Raw genomic sequence first — 14,604 nt, 5'->3', positions numbered from 1 at the left:
GTCCAATGGAAGTAGGCTAACCGTTGAGATTAGCTACGATAAAAGAGGGAAGGTAGGTTACGTATAGCGCGTGCCGATCTGGCACGAGCTTTATGTAGAATTACATAGGATATACGAGAGAGTATAGGGATGAAGAGAGAAGTTTAGGTCGGTCGGTGAAAGCCAGGATTTCTTTCATACGCAGCGGTCCGGTCCGTCGAGGCCGCTATTAACTATGTATAAGACAGGCCTTAGTCCTAGAGGGGAGAATCTGGAAAAGATCCGTGCAAGTGTTCCCAGTGAAGTTAAAGGAAGGGGCTGCGAAATGGGAGGCCTTCTTGTACGCTTGGAATTAGGCACTTCTTGGTAACTAAACATAATCGCTGGTTAATATGGCTTTAACAGTCTCGGGTGTTTTTGGGGCTAAGATAGATGGTTTGGATAAAAGCGGTGGATCGCTTCGGACTCGGAAATAAACCAAAATTCTAAGCCGTCCAGAGCTTGACGGCTATCCGGGGGTGCAGGCAAAAAAGAAGAAGAAAAAAAAATGCCTTCTCCAATCCAAATGCGTCTGCTTTACTCTTTATACTTCATCTCGTTTCAACGCGAATATTCCATACTACCGAAACCAATTCCAGTACATGCGCAACCGAAGTTTATTACTTGAAGTTTTACCATTTAAAACATCTAATTCCCATTCAAATCAATCTTAATTATCCTTTCTTTTCAATTTTACGCCGTTTTATTTCCATCCCGCGCTTAATCATCCTTGACTTCACGTCACGCTTTATTCGTGTAACATTTAAAACAGTAACTGATAAGCGATCTACTGGTGCAGTTTATGAGCGTGAAACTATATACTGCAAGGCAGGTCCTTGCTAAATTTGTCATACAAATCATGTTTTACGAGATAAATTCATCCATGCAGAGATTCAATACAATAACGTATTAATATCGATAATGTTAGCCTTTCTACTTCAATCGATGAATATTTAAATTTTTTTATTATTATGTTTACCATATTAGAAGAGTAAGTTTGTAAGTATTGCATTATCGGGATGGTACGAGCATTGCCTGACTCTTTCTTAAAGAAGTTAGGGGTGTCTTATGGGGCGAGGGGCGAAATACTATTATACGGGGGGAAGTCCCCTCTATCTTCAGTGTACGTGGGGAGTTTCCTCCCGCAATATTATTCATTTTTTCTAGGGGGTTCGGGGATGGATAAATTCTATTAAGTTTTTTCCCCTTCACATTTGTCTCTCCAGCTTTCTGTCTCCTCTTTTTTTCCTCTTTGGCGAGGGGCAGAATGGATTTTTTTAGGCACTAACGGGAATTCAAGATATAAGGGTACTTAGTTAAAGAGCTCTGTGGTATGGGGTAAGTTTCTTTGAATAATATTTAAACAATAGTGTTACGCGCGTCACCCGTTTTGGTTTGTATGAACTTTCAGGGTTTTCCCTGACTATTTTTCCTTCAAAACTCTTCTCTGATCGTTTTCCCTAAATTATCCTAATACTTAAATATATCTCCAACAGTTTTATCAAAATGACCCTGATTGTTTTCTCTAAGAAACATTCATCAATTTTCTCCAAACCCTTGATTTATTTCCAAAAACCCTGGATCAATTTTTAGAAAATTCCTTGATTTATTTCCAAAAAACCTTGATCATTTCCCACTCAATTGTTGATCATTTTCCCTGATTAGTTACCTCAAATCCCTTGATCAATCGCCATCAAAATTCATGATCATTTCAATAAAAATGCACGATCATTAACCCTTAAATACTCCTGAAAATTTTCCCATGAATATCTCAAACCCCCTCCCTCATATAAATGATCTCAATGTAAGCCCAACTAAAGCACTCGTACACTGAACTAACCTTTATCAAAAATGGTATACTAAAACGGGGAGCTAACATCAAAAAGATAGTACTTGGTACAAAAGTAAAAAGAGTAAGTTATTGTCACAGATTCCAGCGCCTAAAATGAGGAGAAGACTGAAGAGGAACTAAGCCTTTGTTCACGACAAAACCACAATCATATCCTAGACTGCTCCCGCTGCTAGAATTAAAAACCAATAAGCGGAAGACTTACTTCCTTCCCTATTCGTCATTTCACGCGCTTTGAATCGTGGCATCTGCAGTCTGCACAATATATTCTCCCCATCCCTCTGGCCTTGAAGAGATATCTAAGCCTTGGCTAGAGGATAAGACGGATGTTGGATGCGGAGAAATTTAATCACGAGGGTAACTCCTCGATTTTCATTGCTCATTTCTCATCTTTAGAAGTGCATGTTACTATTTTTTTTACGAGATGGGGTGTTTTTTTTTCAGTAAGAAAATTACTTATGAACGACTAAACAAATTAGAAATAACAGAATGGATGCCTGATACCACCCCCGGGAAATTTTATTTATCATTTCAGAGAGAATATAGCAACAGTAGTTGAATTTGGCTAGACTTTACAATTCTGCAAGTCGGTCCCATAGAAATAACATTGCCCCTGGAAAGTAGCTTCACCCTGAACAGCAGTGTGCGGCAGTGTAAACATTTCTACAGGGGCCGTACGAACAACATGGGATCATTTACCCCTAAAAGTCGGCTTTCCTTGAGTAATCTTAAGAAATCTAAAACTCAAATAATTAATAATACCAGAGGGGAATAAAGGAGAAGGGACCCGCTTTATATCTCCATAATGCTTTACACTCGTAACAACAGTCTTACTAACCTCAAATCAACTACCCTTCACTGATTGGCTATCTAACTTCTGTCGTAACTGTGACGTCACATAAGAAGGTGACGTCTCGGTTGACGTATAAAAAGTAGTTTTGTTTACAACTTTACATTGAAGGAGATAAAAATGGCCGAAGTTCATGTTGTTAAGCGAAATCAAGCTGTGCAAATTAATTTAGATGCACGGGAAGTAAGTTTTAAATCGGTTCAAGTAAATATTAAAGAAGGAAAAGCTAGGCGTTTAAATAAATCGGTACAAACAGACAACCTAAATATTCAGGAGAGTGAAAACAAGAAGAGGAAACTAAATGATTCGGTAAGCCTTGGCGTTTACTTCACTTCTAAGATTGAAAAAACCTTGCTTAGAATGTTCAGATTTTGAAAGCATTTCATACTCTTGGAGTTTTAATGATTCTTTTAATTAAATTAGGTTAACATCCTGCCACCAGATAAAAATAAACTTCTTGTTGTTGGTGGTTGGTTAGATAAATTGAAGAGTGAATGTAAAATAAGCACGTTTGTTTTCTACAAGGAGAAGCTGGCCCTTAATTCCAAAGATGTGAGTTCAAGTTTATTCACCACGAATTCCGTTCAAAATAATGTAACCCTACTTAACACAGCCTTAGCTAAACCAATTTTACTTTTTAGACATATAACCATAGTTACGCTAAAATCCGCATTTTAATTTTTAAACTAGCGGTATTTGGAAGTTACTAGATCTGATATATTGGTTCCCAGTCTTGGTTATGAACCTGTAAAGTTCCTGGTGAATGAGGATGGAGAAGCTACCATGATTGTAGCGTATGAAGGTGCCTGTTCGAGAGAGAACCTATTTGAAGACGACCAATTTATGGAGATTAAAGCATACAATTGTTTTAAAACCATTTTTGAAGAAGGATATGCACTTTGCGCAGGAGTTACACCAGAAGCGCATGAAAAGCTTTCAGAAATTAAGTTCTCACCAAAAAACATCACAAACTATGAGAGTCCTATCTCAAGAAAATCATCCAAACTATGCTCAATCTGGTTTAAGCCATCAAAATTTGCGTCAGCTAAGCATTTAAATGTAAAAAGTCATTGCAACCCATGTCGTAATGTATCCAAACATATCAGGAAATTAGGATTGCAATGTGCTAAACGCATTTATGCCTCTCCATCATCAAACTGTCCTTTAAAATATTTATCACCAAAAACTCAAAACAAGCGTCGATCGCATTTGCGTGTCAGAAAGCACAGGCTTTTTGAGGCAAACAAGAAACTAAGTGTAAAATGTGAAGAATATGAACTTCAGTTAAATGCAAAACAAAGCGATGAATTATTTAAAACTACAAAAATTATAAGAAAGGACTTTTCAAATGAGTTTGAAGAGATCTTGAATGAGAACCCAGAAGCAAGTGCATCTCTAAGAGAAATTTGGGAAACTGATTGTGCTCAACAAAGGGAACAAGATCGACAAGATTTTGCAGAGGATCAATCAAGAAATTGTAAGACCTATTTTGTCATTATTTTAATTGTGGATTTGTTTTAAATGCTTGTTAATTTTAAAGGTAATGGAAAGGTCGGAAATAGATGGAGTGTGATAACATACCGAATAGGTACAGTATTTTTTTTTGGTATAATTTCTTTTGAGAAATAAATTTAAAGCTCTCATAATTTTTAATATAACAATTTATCAGCCCTCGCAATAGCATGTCGCAGCAGAGCAGCCTACGAAGCCCTAAAAAGTTTTGCAATTCTAAATTTACCAAGTTGGAGAAGTTTGCAAAGGAAAATGTCAAAGCATCTTGATGGTCCAGGTATTAACTTTGACTATATGCAAGAGCAGCAGTTATGTTATGAGGAGTTCGTCAAAGAAGAATTGGCTGTAGGAAGAAAAGAACCCAAGGGGGATGGAATACTAATCTTCGATGAAGTTAAAGTTACTGCAAAAGTAATTTGGAACAGCAAGAATCACCAGTTGGTAGGACTTGCCATGACATCGGATGAGCTGTCCAGCTTAGATGATATTTACGAAGACCTCAAACCATCCGAAACCTTACCTAAAGCTAACTACATGCTTCAATTCCTTTGGAGGGATCTAACCTCAGATTATGATATTGTTGGACCATATTTTGCCTCAGAGAACACAACTGACACACATTTCATCGCCGCTTGTCTTTTTGAAGTTCTAAGAGCTTTCCACTTGCACAACTTTAAAGTTTCTGTCTTAATGTGTGACGGAGCTGCGTCAAATTTGAGCCTGATTAAACAAACGCAAGGTTATCAAGGAGCTTACGGCGTGAAGATATCAGCATCAAAAGAGGTCAACATTGAAGTGAACCCTTCTTTCCGAAACCCATTTATGCTAAATAAATTTATTCATTGGATCATCTGCCCTTCACACGAGGTAAGTAATGTGTAAGATTTTAAATAATAAAATCTTGCCAGCCATTATATGGCAAACTTTACTGTAGATGAAAAGCCTTGTCAACGCCTTATTTTCATCAAAGGAAGGAGGGGCACGACAATTTGTTAAACATGGCATAAAATTTGGTTGGGACTCAATAATTGCAATGAAGAAAAGGGAAGATCAAAGACGAGAGGCTGGAATTCCGAGATTCATTCCTGACCTGGTGCAAAGCTATATTGACAGGGATGCCTGGACCAAGCTCAACGTGAAGCCCGCTCGGATAATGCAAGTAAGAAACTGTTTGAGGCAAGGCTCTAGAGCAATGAAAAATAAATTGCCTATTTTCAGCAAAATGAGGTTTTGGCTGAGCTATTTGAACACGCAAACCCAAAGAACGGAGACAAGCCAGACGATAGTGAAGAAACAATGGCAACGTTCAAGTATCTTGAAGCTGTGAGTTTACTTTTTGAAAAAGGCATGCTAAAGAGAGGAAAAATCACTAGCTTAGAAGATCCATTAATGGTGAACATGGAAAATGGGTTAAAATATTTCAAGGATTGGCTAGTAGATCTAAAAGGTAAATTTATTCTAATCATGAACGTGCTCTAATTCTTAGGATTTACTGTTTTATGTTTGAAAACAAATTATAGCTCGTGATGTAAAGTTTAACATGATGTATCCAACTAAGGCCTTTTTGGCGTGGCAGGTAAGAGTAAAAATTGTACCCTGCGGTTATATACCCGTTAAGAACATTTCGTACCATCAAGACGAAGGGCCAAATAATCATCTACGTCTTGCAACGATTAATATATCATGTTTTCTTATAGACGTGGGATCTTTTAAGGGTCATGGTTTTTGGAATGAAAGCTCTAGTAAAGGACTTCACTAAGGATTATCCAGGTTATTACCTGGCACCTCTCCGCCTAAATGGGAGCGCTGTTGAAACGCTGTTTTCACAATACAAGTTCAATGCCAATGGAAAGTTATCGGGGGCCAATTTTGCTTACGCTCGAAAAAATTTACAAACTAAAGCTGAAGTACATGGCCATCATCACTCCAGCAAAAACTACCGAAGCGAACGCTTGTATGTTAGCCGTAACTTTTCAAAATTTAACCAAGGACGCGTGGTTAAACGTAAGGCTATTAAGCAAAGTTTAGTGAAGAAAAGCTAGAATCAGTGAGCATTTGGAATTGTTTAATTAATTTGGAAATTAAAACATTCTGTTATACATTTTAATTGTCAAGTCATTATTAAAATTTGCATTTAAAGTCAGCTAGGAACTTTGGTTTTCTTGTTTTTCTTCCAGAGGATGGTCCCGGCTCAAATAGAGAGTTTTTTTCGCCACCTGATTGTGTTTCATTTGAACTATTTATCACAGATTTATTTGTACTGTCTTTTTCGTTAAGCTTCTTGGATGGTTTAGACGATTTCGGTTTTTTGCCATTTGAGGCATGTATAATTTCTTCTTTGGGCTGCACAACTTCGCTCGGTTTAGCCATTGGTTTAGAGAGCGCTTCTGTGACTTCTGATTCAATCATGGTTTTCTTTGGACGCCCTCTTTTTGCGGGTTTCTTAGCTTGTCCTGATGGGTTCACGGGTAGTTGAGCGGTTTTCAAAAGCGCGTTTTGGAATAAAGCGGTTCCTAAAACAGCGGTTTGCAAAACCGCGTACAAGCAAAACCGCGGTTGCTGTTTCCGCGTTTCTCAATACAGCGCTATTTCCCAAAACAGCGGTTGCTGTTTCCGCCCAAACTGTGATTGATAGGGAGGGAAATATCTATTATAGGACAGAGAACAATATTATGCAAAAAGGAGTAATGTTATATCGGAAGTAAATATAAAATATAATTTTTTGGAAAAGGCATATTATTTTGGGAAGTTAATGAAGATAAACAACAATATTTTGGAAAAGGCGTACTTTCGTACGCTCAAGATATAAACGCTGTAATCAAAATGCGCTAAAACGAGAAATGGCTATAATGGCAAACGCGTTTATGAAAAAGCCGTTTTGGACAATGCTGTTTTGATAACACGCCCAATCGATAACATACCGTCCTGATGTACTGTTTGGTTCAAAGGCATCTTTAGCTATCACAATGTTTTTTGGACGCCCTCTTTTTGAGGGTTTCTTAGATTTTCCAGATGTACTGTTGGGTTCTATGGCATCTTGAGCTATCACAATGGTTTTTGGACGCCCTCTTTTTGTGGGTTTCTTAGATTGTCCAGATGTACTGTTGGGTTCTATGGCATCTTGAGCTATCACAATGGTTTTTGGACGAGCTGTTTTGGTCAGTTTTGACACGTCTTTGCGATTTTTCACTTCTATCACAGTTTTCTTTTTACGTATAGCGGTTGGATTTGAGACTTTGGGTTTTGAGATTGTGGCTGTCGACATTTTCGTGGTCTTTTTTGAAATACTGCTATCTTCATTCAGGGGTTGATTAAGCGAATTTTTGGATGTTTTTGAAAGAATATATAGTTCATCCCTGAGAGAAGCGCAACCTTTACTCATTTCCTTATGGTTTTCACTTTCCTGCGATTCTTTAGCTCTTAACCAATCATTGAACATTGCGTGAACCATTTTTCTTGTCCATTCTTTATAAAATAGATGCAAATCTTCTTCCGCACGATCTGTGAATTTTCTTGCACTTTCAAGAAATTTCTTGACTAGACTGGCATCTTGGAAAACATTTTCTGCCATTACTTTTATAATGCCTCGTCCGTATTTACAGAAACCCTCTGTACTAAGGTAGCTTCTAACTTTCGAGTTAAGTTCCCGTAAAAATGGTTTAAGCTCCTCTCTCGGAAACTGCATTCCACCGTCATCTCTCATAAGCATGCCCGTATAATTTAAATTCACTTTATCTTTGGCATCCATGCTGAAAATCCAGCTCAATTCGTAAAGTGTTTTAGCTTCTAGGATTTGCTTCTCAGATAGTGATTTTTCTTTTCCAAATCGAATCCGATTTTTAAAAACTCTTCTTATACTCGATAAGCAGCCACCGCCAAATGAAATATAGCTTCTGTCGTATTTGTCTTCTACACTTGCATCATCGATACTTTCAATGAGATCATCGCAGCCAGTATCAGTATCATTTGCTGTCTTTGATTCGGGGTTATCACACTGGTTATTCATATCTAAATCGATACTTTCAATGAGATCATCGCAGCCAGTATCAGTATCATTTGCTGTCTTTGATTCGGGGTTATCACACTGGTTATTCATATCTAAATCGATACTTTCAATGAGATCATCGCAGCCAGTATCAGTATCATTTGCTGTCTTTGATTCGGGGTTATCACACTGGTTATTCACATCTAAATCTCTACCAAGTAGCTTCAGTCTTGATACAGAGAATACTTCATATCCATAGGCATGAAATAACTGGAGTTTCTGATAGTCTGACACCTTAGCCGCAGTTGAGGTAGCTTCTGTGATCAAAATTGATAAATCGAAGAAATGTTTCGCGATGGCACCATACCAATTTATAATCGTGAGCGTGCTTTTTTCTGACGTACTCTTAACTTTTTTTCTTTTGATAGAAGTATTAGGAGCATTAACAGAATCATATATTTGGTAAAATAACTTTATAAGATACTTAATTAGAGATTCAAATTGAGTTGTTCGACTAGCCAATTCATTGTGCAATAAAGCTATTTCACTTCCAGGAACATTAATATTTTTCAAAAACCTTTCGGTTGAACAGTTACTTATGATAATATTTGTGCATGATGTGATTACGTCGGAATTCATAATGAAGACCCTAGATTGATAGAACATACCAAAATCAGATAATTTGAAGGTAATAAATAGATGAAAACTAATTATTCTGAATTAATATTAAAAAATAAAAATTAGTTTCAATAAAATACATACTTGAGGTTATAATTGCACAAGAACGAAACATCGACAGCCTTAAGCCTTTGGAGAATGAAAATCTAGCAGACAAATAGGCCGCCTGATACCGCGGAGAACTTAAAGAACTATATTTGCAGTAAATTGGTTAAAAGCTGTGTACTTGCGCAAAGTTTTCGCGGTTTTCTTGAGGTTGGTCGGACTCCCGTTACCATATCAGCCTCTTATGTCTCCCTTCTCCTTTATTCCCTTCTGATAATACTTATGTAAGTTACCTATTCGTAAATATTTATATCTAATTTTAACATACTTCAAATTCCATAATAATCGTTACAATGGCTAACTTTCTATTACTCTTGTTAAATTTTCTCTACTTATCCATAAAAACCGGCAAACAAATTCATATACTGTTTTTTTTTCGAATAGCGCATGCGCCGTAACCAAACCAATTTAAAATTCAAGACACCTAAAAAAAATCAAGGGAAATCATTTCAAAAAGCGAATCACCCGTCGGTTACTGTTTCTTTTTTCTGAGAGAGAGTCTGTGAAAGTGCATGTAGTAATTTATTAAAGCCCCGTTGTTTGAAAGCTGTCCCCTTATTTATTTTTTTTCTTGACCATGCACCATTCTCCATTTGAATTATATACAAAATTATAAGCAAAAGTACGCGGTTAAAAATTAAATTAGAGTGTTTTTTGGAAAGAAAGTCGTGGGGGAGATAATATATTTTTGGGTTGACATTTTAACTGCAAAAGAAATTAACTCCATTAAAATTAAAATTTTTGTCCGGATAGTGTTGCTAAAATTAATGTTTTCCGTTTGTATTAACAAAAGTGAGGCATCTTTTTATGAACTAATTATAATTTAAGCTTAAAGACTCGGGTCTGTATATATCTTATACCATAGGGTCTATAATAAAGTTATCGACTTTGCTATTATGCATTACACCGCAAATTTAAATAACATTTTCGAACTTAGGACCTTTTGAGTTTAAATTAAAAACCATCCAAGGGTTAGGGGACTAAAAGAAAAATTGGGTAGATTAGCCATTAAGGAGTAAAAACTAAGCCATATGTTGCCGAACCCGGGGACCCAGAATCTTAAAGAAAAAAAAAAGAAATAATAAAAAGTAGCTGGGGTCGAAATTAGTAGCATTAAAAATATCCTTTTTTTCTTCTCTCTCTCTCTGCTTGAGGAGAACCCAAGCCCTCAGTCTTATTCTTTAAAGGTTTATAATGACCGCGTGCGTCGTTCCGTTTGGGCGTAGGGGCATTATTTCTTCACATATAACACCCGCAACATTGTCTCTTAGTCTGAATCTTAACTTAAGAATAAAGGGTTACAAAAAAAATGGCGTGCAAGAAGAAGAAGGAGAAAAAATGGGGAAAGAAAGGACTAATGACTCGTAGCGAGTGTGTTATTAAAACTACATTCGAGAGAGAAAACCCTCTTAAAGTGCTTTCAAGATTGCTATTAGCAGACGAGATTGTTCGGAACGTTCAAAGCTCGGTTACACTTCGTTTATTACTAAGAGAATACTTCATTCTGTGGCACGCTCTTTATCTCGCGCCACGATTGTAACATCGCGCGCAATTTTTATCAAATCTCGCGCTAAATTTCATCATTCGACATTGAGAACGTCACGTGAATTATGATAACAAGTAGGCGGGGCGTTACGTGATTGGTCGGAGGTGCAAATTTCAAATTACCCATGAAATCTCATCAAACTAATTTGAATTTTAAAATAATTCGGAGGTATTTCCTGCATGGATGTTTCAATATTAAAATTTGTCTTATAATTAGAAAAAATTGATTGATTTGAATTTCACCCTGTCCCCACAAACCTGATTTTCCCACAATTCACAATTTTTCCTCAACTATGTCATCTTGGACGAGAAGGTAAGATCATTTTCTCCCCTCTTGGTACTTGTATGTTAAAATAACACCCAACTTCGGTGGAGTCTTTCTAGGCGCCAGTATATATACCATAAAGTGTTGGACGTTCTCTCAGAAAGGAGAGAGAGAGAGAGAGAGAGAGAGAGAGAGAGAGAGAGAGAGAGAGAGAGAGAGAAAAGAGTTTTTCGTTGTCCCCTTTCTTTAATAACTGCGATCTAACGTATTTTTCCTCTTCTCCATCTTTGCTCACCAAATGAAATATGTTTACATTAGCTTACAAGCGCTAAGAGGAAAAGAATAGGGCAGTCTACGCATTAAAACGAGCGAGGATAAAAAAAAGAGGTGGAAAACCCGACTCCGCGAATGATGGTTATCGTGTTAAGGTCATCAAGAAAGAAAAAGAAGAGGTTGCGCAACTTGATTTACTTAATTTTTAGATATTAATTAAAGTACTCGAGTATAGAACATTCCATTAATTCCAGAAGACAAGCAAACACCACAAGTGTGGGGAGGTCACCTTCTTGGGTTATAAAATTTCCATCTCCCTCGTATAATGAGCTCTAGCTCCGTCTAGCGTTGCCTCTTGGCGCGAGGGACTTAACCAAACGCCGCCTGTGTGCTGGGTTTCTCTGTAAGTAGTTAATGGAATTCTCTTCGCTTTCAAATAATAAGATATAAAAATTTCTAAAGTAAATAAATGTATAATCCAGTACGCAATTTTAAACACGAGGTAATTTTGTAGAAAACCTGATAACATAATTTAAACTGTTTTGCATGTCATCAGAGAAATGTAAACTTATACCTAACTCATCTATATTAAAAATCTTTGCTTACATACCTTCATATAAAGTTTATCGCAACACTGTTTATAAAACTGCCAAATTAATATTTCATATTAAGGTTTTAATTTTGAGTAGGCAGTGGGTACGAAATGAATTATTCTAACATTAAATTTAACTCATCTTAAAACGCGTGGGCGTTTTATTTTTAATAAGTTTCCGTAAGAAAAACTAATTAAAATTAAGATGAGAAAAAATTAAATAGGCTATACTTTCTTAATAATTTTTCTTGGTAATCACATCAGGATGAGGGGAGCAGCCGCAACTATGCAAATTATCTTAATTGCCTCCGTATTTTAAGCGGGCCAGGCTTCTTAAAAAACGATGAAGATATAGTTGCTATAATTTTATTCTTCGCTCGTTGCAGTGGCATCTTCCCTAACAACTTAATTAAAAGACTTTTCCCACTAAACCCGGCTTTCGAAAAATTTTTGGTTTTATTATCATAATAAAAATTTAAATTGCGCGTTGGCTGATATGGTAATTAATTTATCTAAACATTATCCGTGACGTCAGATTAAAGTTAAGAGGGTATCAAGGTTTTAATTGGATGTTTTTTTCTCAAGAAATAATGTATATAATTTTTTTAATTATAAAAGAGTTTTATAACATGGTTAGGGTCATTTAGTGCTCCTAATGCAGGGGTGATTTCTTTGTCGATATAAACAAAACCGTAACATGTAGATGGAATTTAAGAATATAATTAAATGTTATTAATGGAATGCTCTATTAGAGATAGAAGAAAAACCTCTTGCGTTATCTCGCCTCATCTCACTCTCTCATCCCTGTAAAATAAAAACAATTCAATAGAGAAAAAAAGAAGAATAATACGGAGCTCTTCAGTCCATTAGTATCTTATCCATCTACTTTAGACATATCCGTGTCTTTCAGTATTTTTCTATAAGAAAAATGGGTCCTCTTTGGAATAGCGTAGAATAGCGTAGTGGCAACCGATCCAGAACTAAAGGATGGTTGCTTTTTCTTCTCACTAAGTCGTCTGACTGCCTGCCTGTGTTGGGTGCTGGCCGCGATCTTGTTTTGATCTTTCCTGTCTCTAACGTCCTAACATCCTTTTTTCTTTTCTCCTTAACCCTTAATCTTACCACCACTTCGGCAGCTAGTCAAGGTTCGCGACAATCCAAAAGGCGAGACGTACAATGCTCTTACTTAAGTTACGTCTAAAGAAAAAAACAAGCCCTAGTAAAACCTTAACCAAAACAGAGAGGGTTTCATTTAATCTGGTACTCGTTCTTGAGATGCTGGTAACAAAAAACTTTAACCCACGTTCTTTATCTCACAAATAAACCTCAATAAGTCCTTGACACGATAAAAATAAGTAACGTTTTTCGCCCGTCAAATATTGGAGGAGGGCATTTTCTACAATTATTGTCGTTTTCAAAGTCGGTAAATCTTTGTACCTAGAGTTTGTTTTTTACGTTTTTCTTCAGCTCCCTCTGGAGTTTCGGCCTGGAGAATAAATGTCCAACGGTTATTAATCTTCTGGATGTATAAGTATATCAAAACCGCTACTAGAAGAGAAGAGACGTTAAACTTCCAGAGAGAGAGAAAGAGCAAGAAGGAATCGTACAGGCAAAGTTTACCACTTTAGGAGATTTATAAGTCAGCCCTACTGGGAAAGCTTAAATTGTTAGCGTTATTTATTTTTTACTGTATGGTTTTTTATTATTATTTTTGCTTTTTTCATAGTGGGTTAAATTCGTTTAGGGTTTTCGTGGATGGAAAGGGGTAGGCAATATTGAAAGGAATATTCCATGGGCTATTATTATAGTGGACATTTCACTGGCTAAATTTCGAAGAAGGCCTTTACAGACTACTACTTCATGTGTTCTATCTAAGACCTCATGGAGTTGACATTCATTACTTATATTATATATATTCCCCACCTCAGAGTTCAGGGATAAATGACAGAGCTTAACTATCTTTAGTGATGATGCGGTGACTTAATGTTTTCCGCGGTTTACGCGGTGGCTGGAAGAAAAATTCATTCTTTCTCAATACACTTGTATGGAGGGCATGAGCTATCTCATACTTTCTAGGTAAGGTAATCCATCAAGACTCTCTTTTGTCGACATTTCTTAAAGTCCCTTAGAGATTTCTTAGGATTTCTTCTACCGTAAGACCAGGGAACCATATATTAAAATAAAAGGAAAGAATAAATTCGCTGAGAATCCCTCGTTTATTGAGTCTTAACTAGGTCTATAAAGTATATTCGAAAGTAAACAATTTTCTTCAAAAGAAAAATCAAATTATACTAAAATTTTACGAATGTAGCAAATCCAACGTTGTTGTTTCTTTTTCAATTGAAAATGCAAATGAAAAATGATTCATGAATAATTTAAGCGTCCTTACATATTAATTTTCTTGAATGAAAGTTTCATTTAATTCGAAAGTTTTACAACTGGCCTATGCCACAGGAGGTAAAACTGTTTCTAATATTTTTAAGCAACAAAACCTTTCGTGAGCCAAACTTAACTCCATTTTACGTCAAAATACGACGTTATCGGAGCTACTACCCTTCATAATTTGATACACACGTTACTATATACAACCAGATGTGAGATGAGACTAGAAGTACTGAGCGAACCAAATTCTTCACTCGGCGAAAGTGAATATTCTTGATAACACAAGAACGGTTGGCCCTCTGGTAGCGGTTTCTGAATTTTCCCTCCAAAACGTGAGACGCTCGCGGTGGTAGACGGCCGAACTAGATTCAAGGAGCCGCGTCCGTGTTCGGCCGCTTTAGGTTGAGGGGAAGGGGGTAGGAAATGTTTTTGGAACTCGACCAATTTTTTTCTCAGTAGTGTAGGCGCGTGGGAAGCGGCATAAAATCCTCAAATTTGTTCACTAGTGCCAGGATCCACTATCAATGCTAGAGCCCTTCACTTCTAGTCT

At 36.7% G+C, this 14,604-nt stretch overlaps 3 protein-coding genes across 6 annotated transcripts in view; 1 reads left to right on the top strand and 2 right to left on the bottom strand.

Moving 5' to 3' along the window:
* The window catches only part of LOC149704971 (uncharacterized), a 209,428-nt gene that overhangs the window by 116,408 nt on the left and 78,416 nt on the right, over positions 1 to 14,604 (bottom strand). The window lies entirely within an intron of this gene.
* Positions 1,911 to 6,336, top strand: LOC149704975 (uncharacterized). 2 transcript variants are annotated; one of them, XM_089865109.1, is made up of 9 exons: positions 1,911 to 3,026; positions 3,141 to 3,269; positions 3,408 to 4,194; positions 4,258 to 4,305; positions 4,387 to 5,096; positions 5,164 to 5,388; positions 5,448 to 5,676; positions 5,750 to 5,805; positions 5,927 to 6,336. In XM_089865109.1, exons 1-9 carry the CDS (start codon positions 2,838 to 2,840, stop codon positions 6,269 to 6,271), a joined length of 2,718 nt encoding a protein of 905 aa, XP_089721235.1. In that variant the 5' UTR covers positions 1,911 to 2,837; the 3' UTR covers positions 6,272 to 6,336. The 2 variants fall into 2 exon arrangements, with proteins under 2 accessions (XP_089721235.1, XP_089721236.1); XM_089865110.1 differs by lacking the exon at positions 1,911 to 3,026 and having other exon boundaries at positions 3,145 to 3,269; positions 3,359 to 4,194.
* On the bottom strand, positions 6,281 to 11,860 carry LOC149704974 (uncharacterized). Its single transcript, XM_089865111.1, has 3 exons — positions 11,370 to 11,860; positions 8,977 to 9,421; positions 6,281 to 8,863 (listed from the first exon to the last, which is right to left on the bottom strand). Exon 3 carries the CDS (start codon positions 8,851 to 8,853, stop codon positions 7,048 to 7,050), a length of 1,806 nt encoding a protein of 601 aa, XP_089721237.1. The 5' UTR covers positions 8,854 to 8,863; positions 8,977 to 9,421; positions 11,370 to 11,860; the 3' UTR covers positions 6,281 to 7,047.

This window comes from Phalangium opilio, unplaced genomic scaffold (assembly GCF_054372755.1).
Source record: "Phalangium opilio isolate 3A_F unplaced genomic scaffold, DU_Popi_V2 ptg000014l_1, whole genome shotgun sequence".
NCBI classification, from domain to species: Eukaryota; Metazoa; Arthropoda; class Arachnida; order Opiliones; family Phalangiidae; genus Phalangium; species Phalangium opilio.
Note: the sequence above shows the minus strand (reverse complement) of the source record. Positions and strands in the feature narration are given on the sequence as shown.

Bases quoted from the DNA above. Each gene is read 5' to 3' on its own strand.
- LOC149704975 (XM_089865109.1), top strand. From the start codon at position 2,838: ATGGCCGAAGTTCATGTTGTTAAGCGAAATCAAGCTGTGCAAATTAAT. The intron at 5,389-5,447 runs GTAAGAAACTGT...GCCTATTTTCAG, and splicing joins AGCCCGCTCGGATAATGCAA to CAAAATGAGGTTTTGGCTGA. The intron at 5,677-5,749 runs GTAAATTTATTC...AACAAATTATAG, and splicing joins TTGGCTAGTAGATCTAAAAG to CTCGTGATGTAAAGTTTAAC.
- LOC149704974 (XM_089865111.1), bottom strand. From the start codon at position 8,853: ATGAATTCCGACGTAATCACATCATGCACAAATATTATCATAAGTAAC.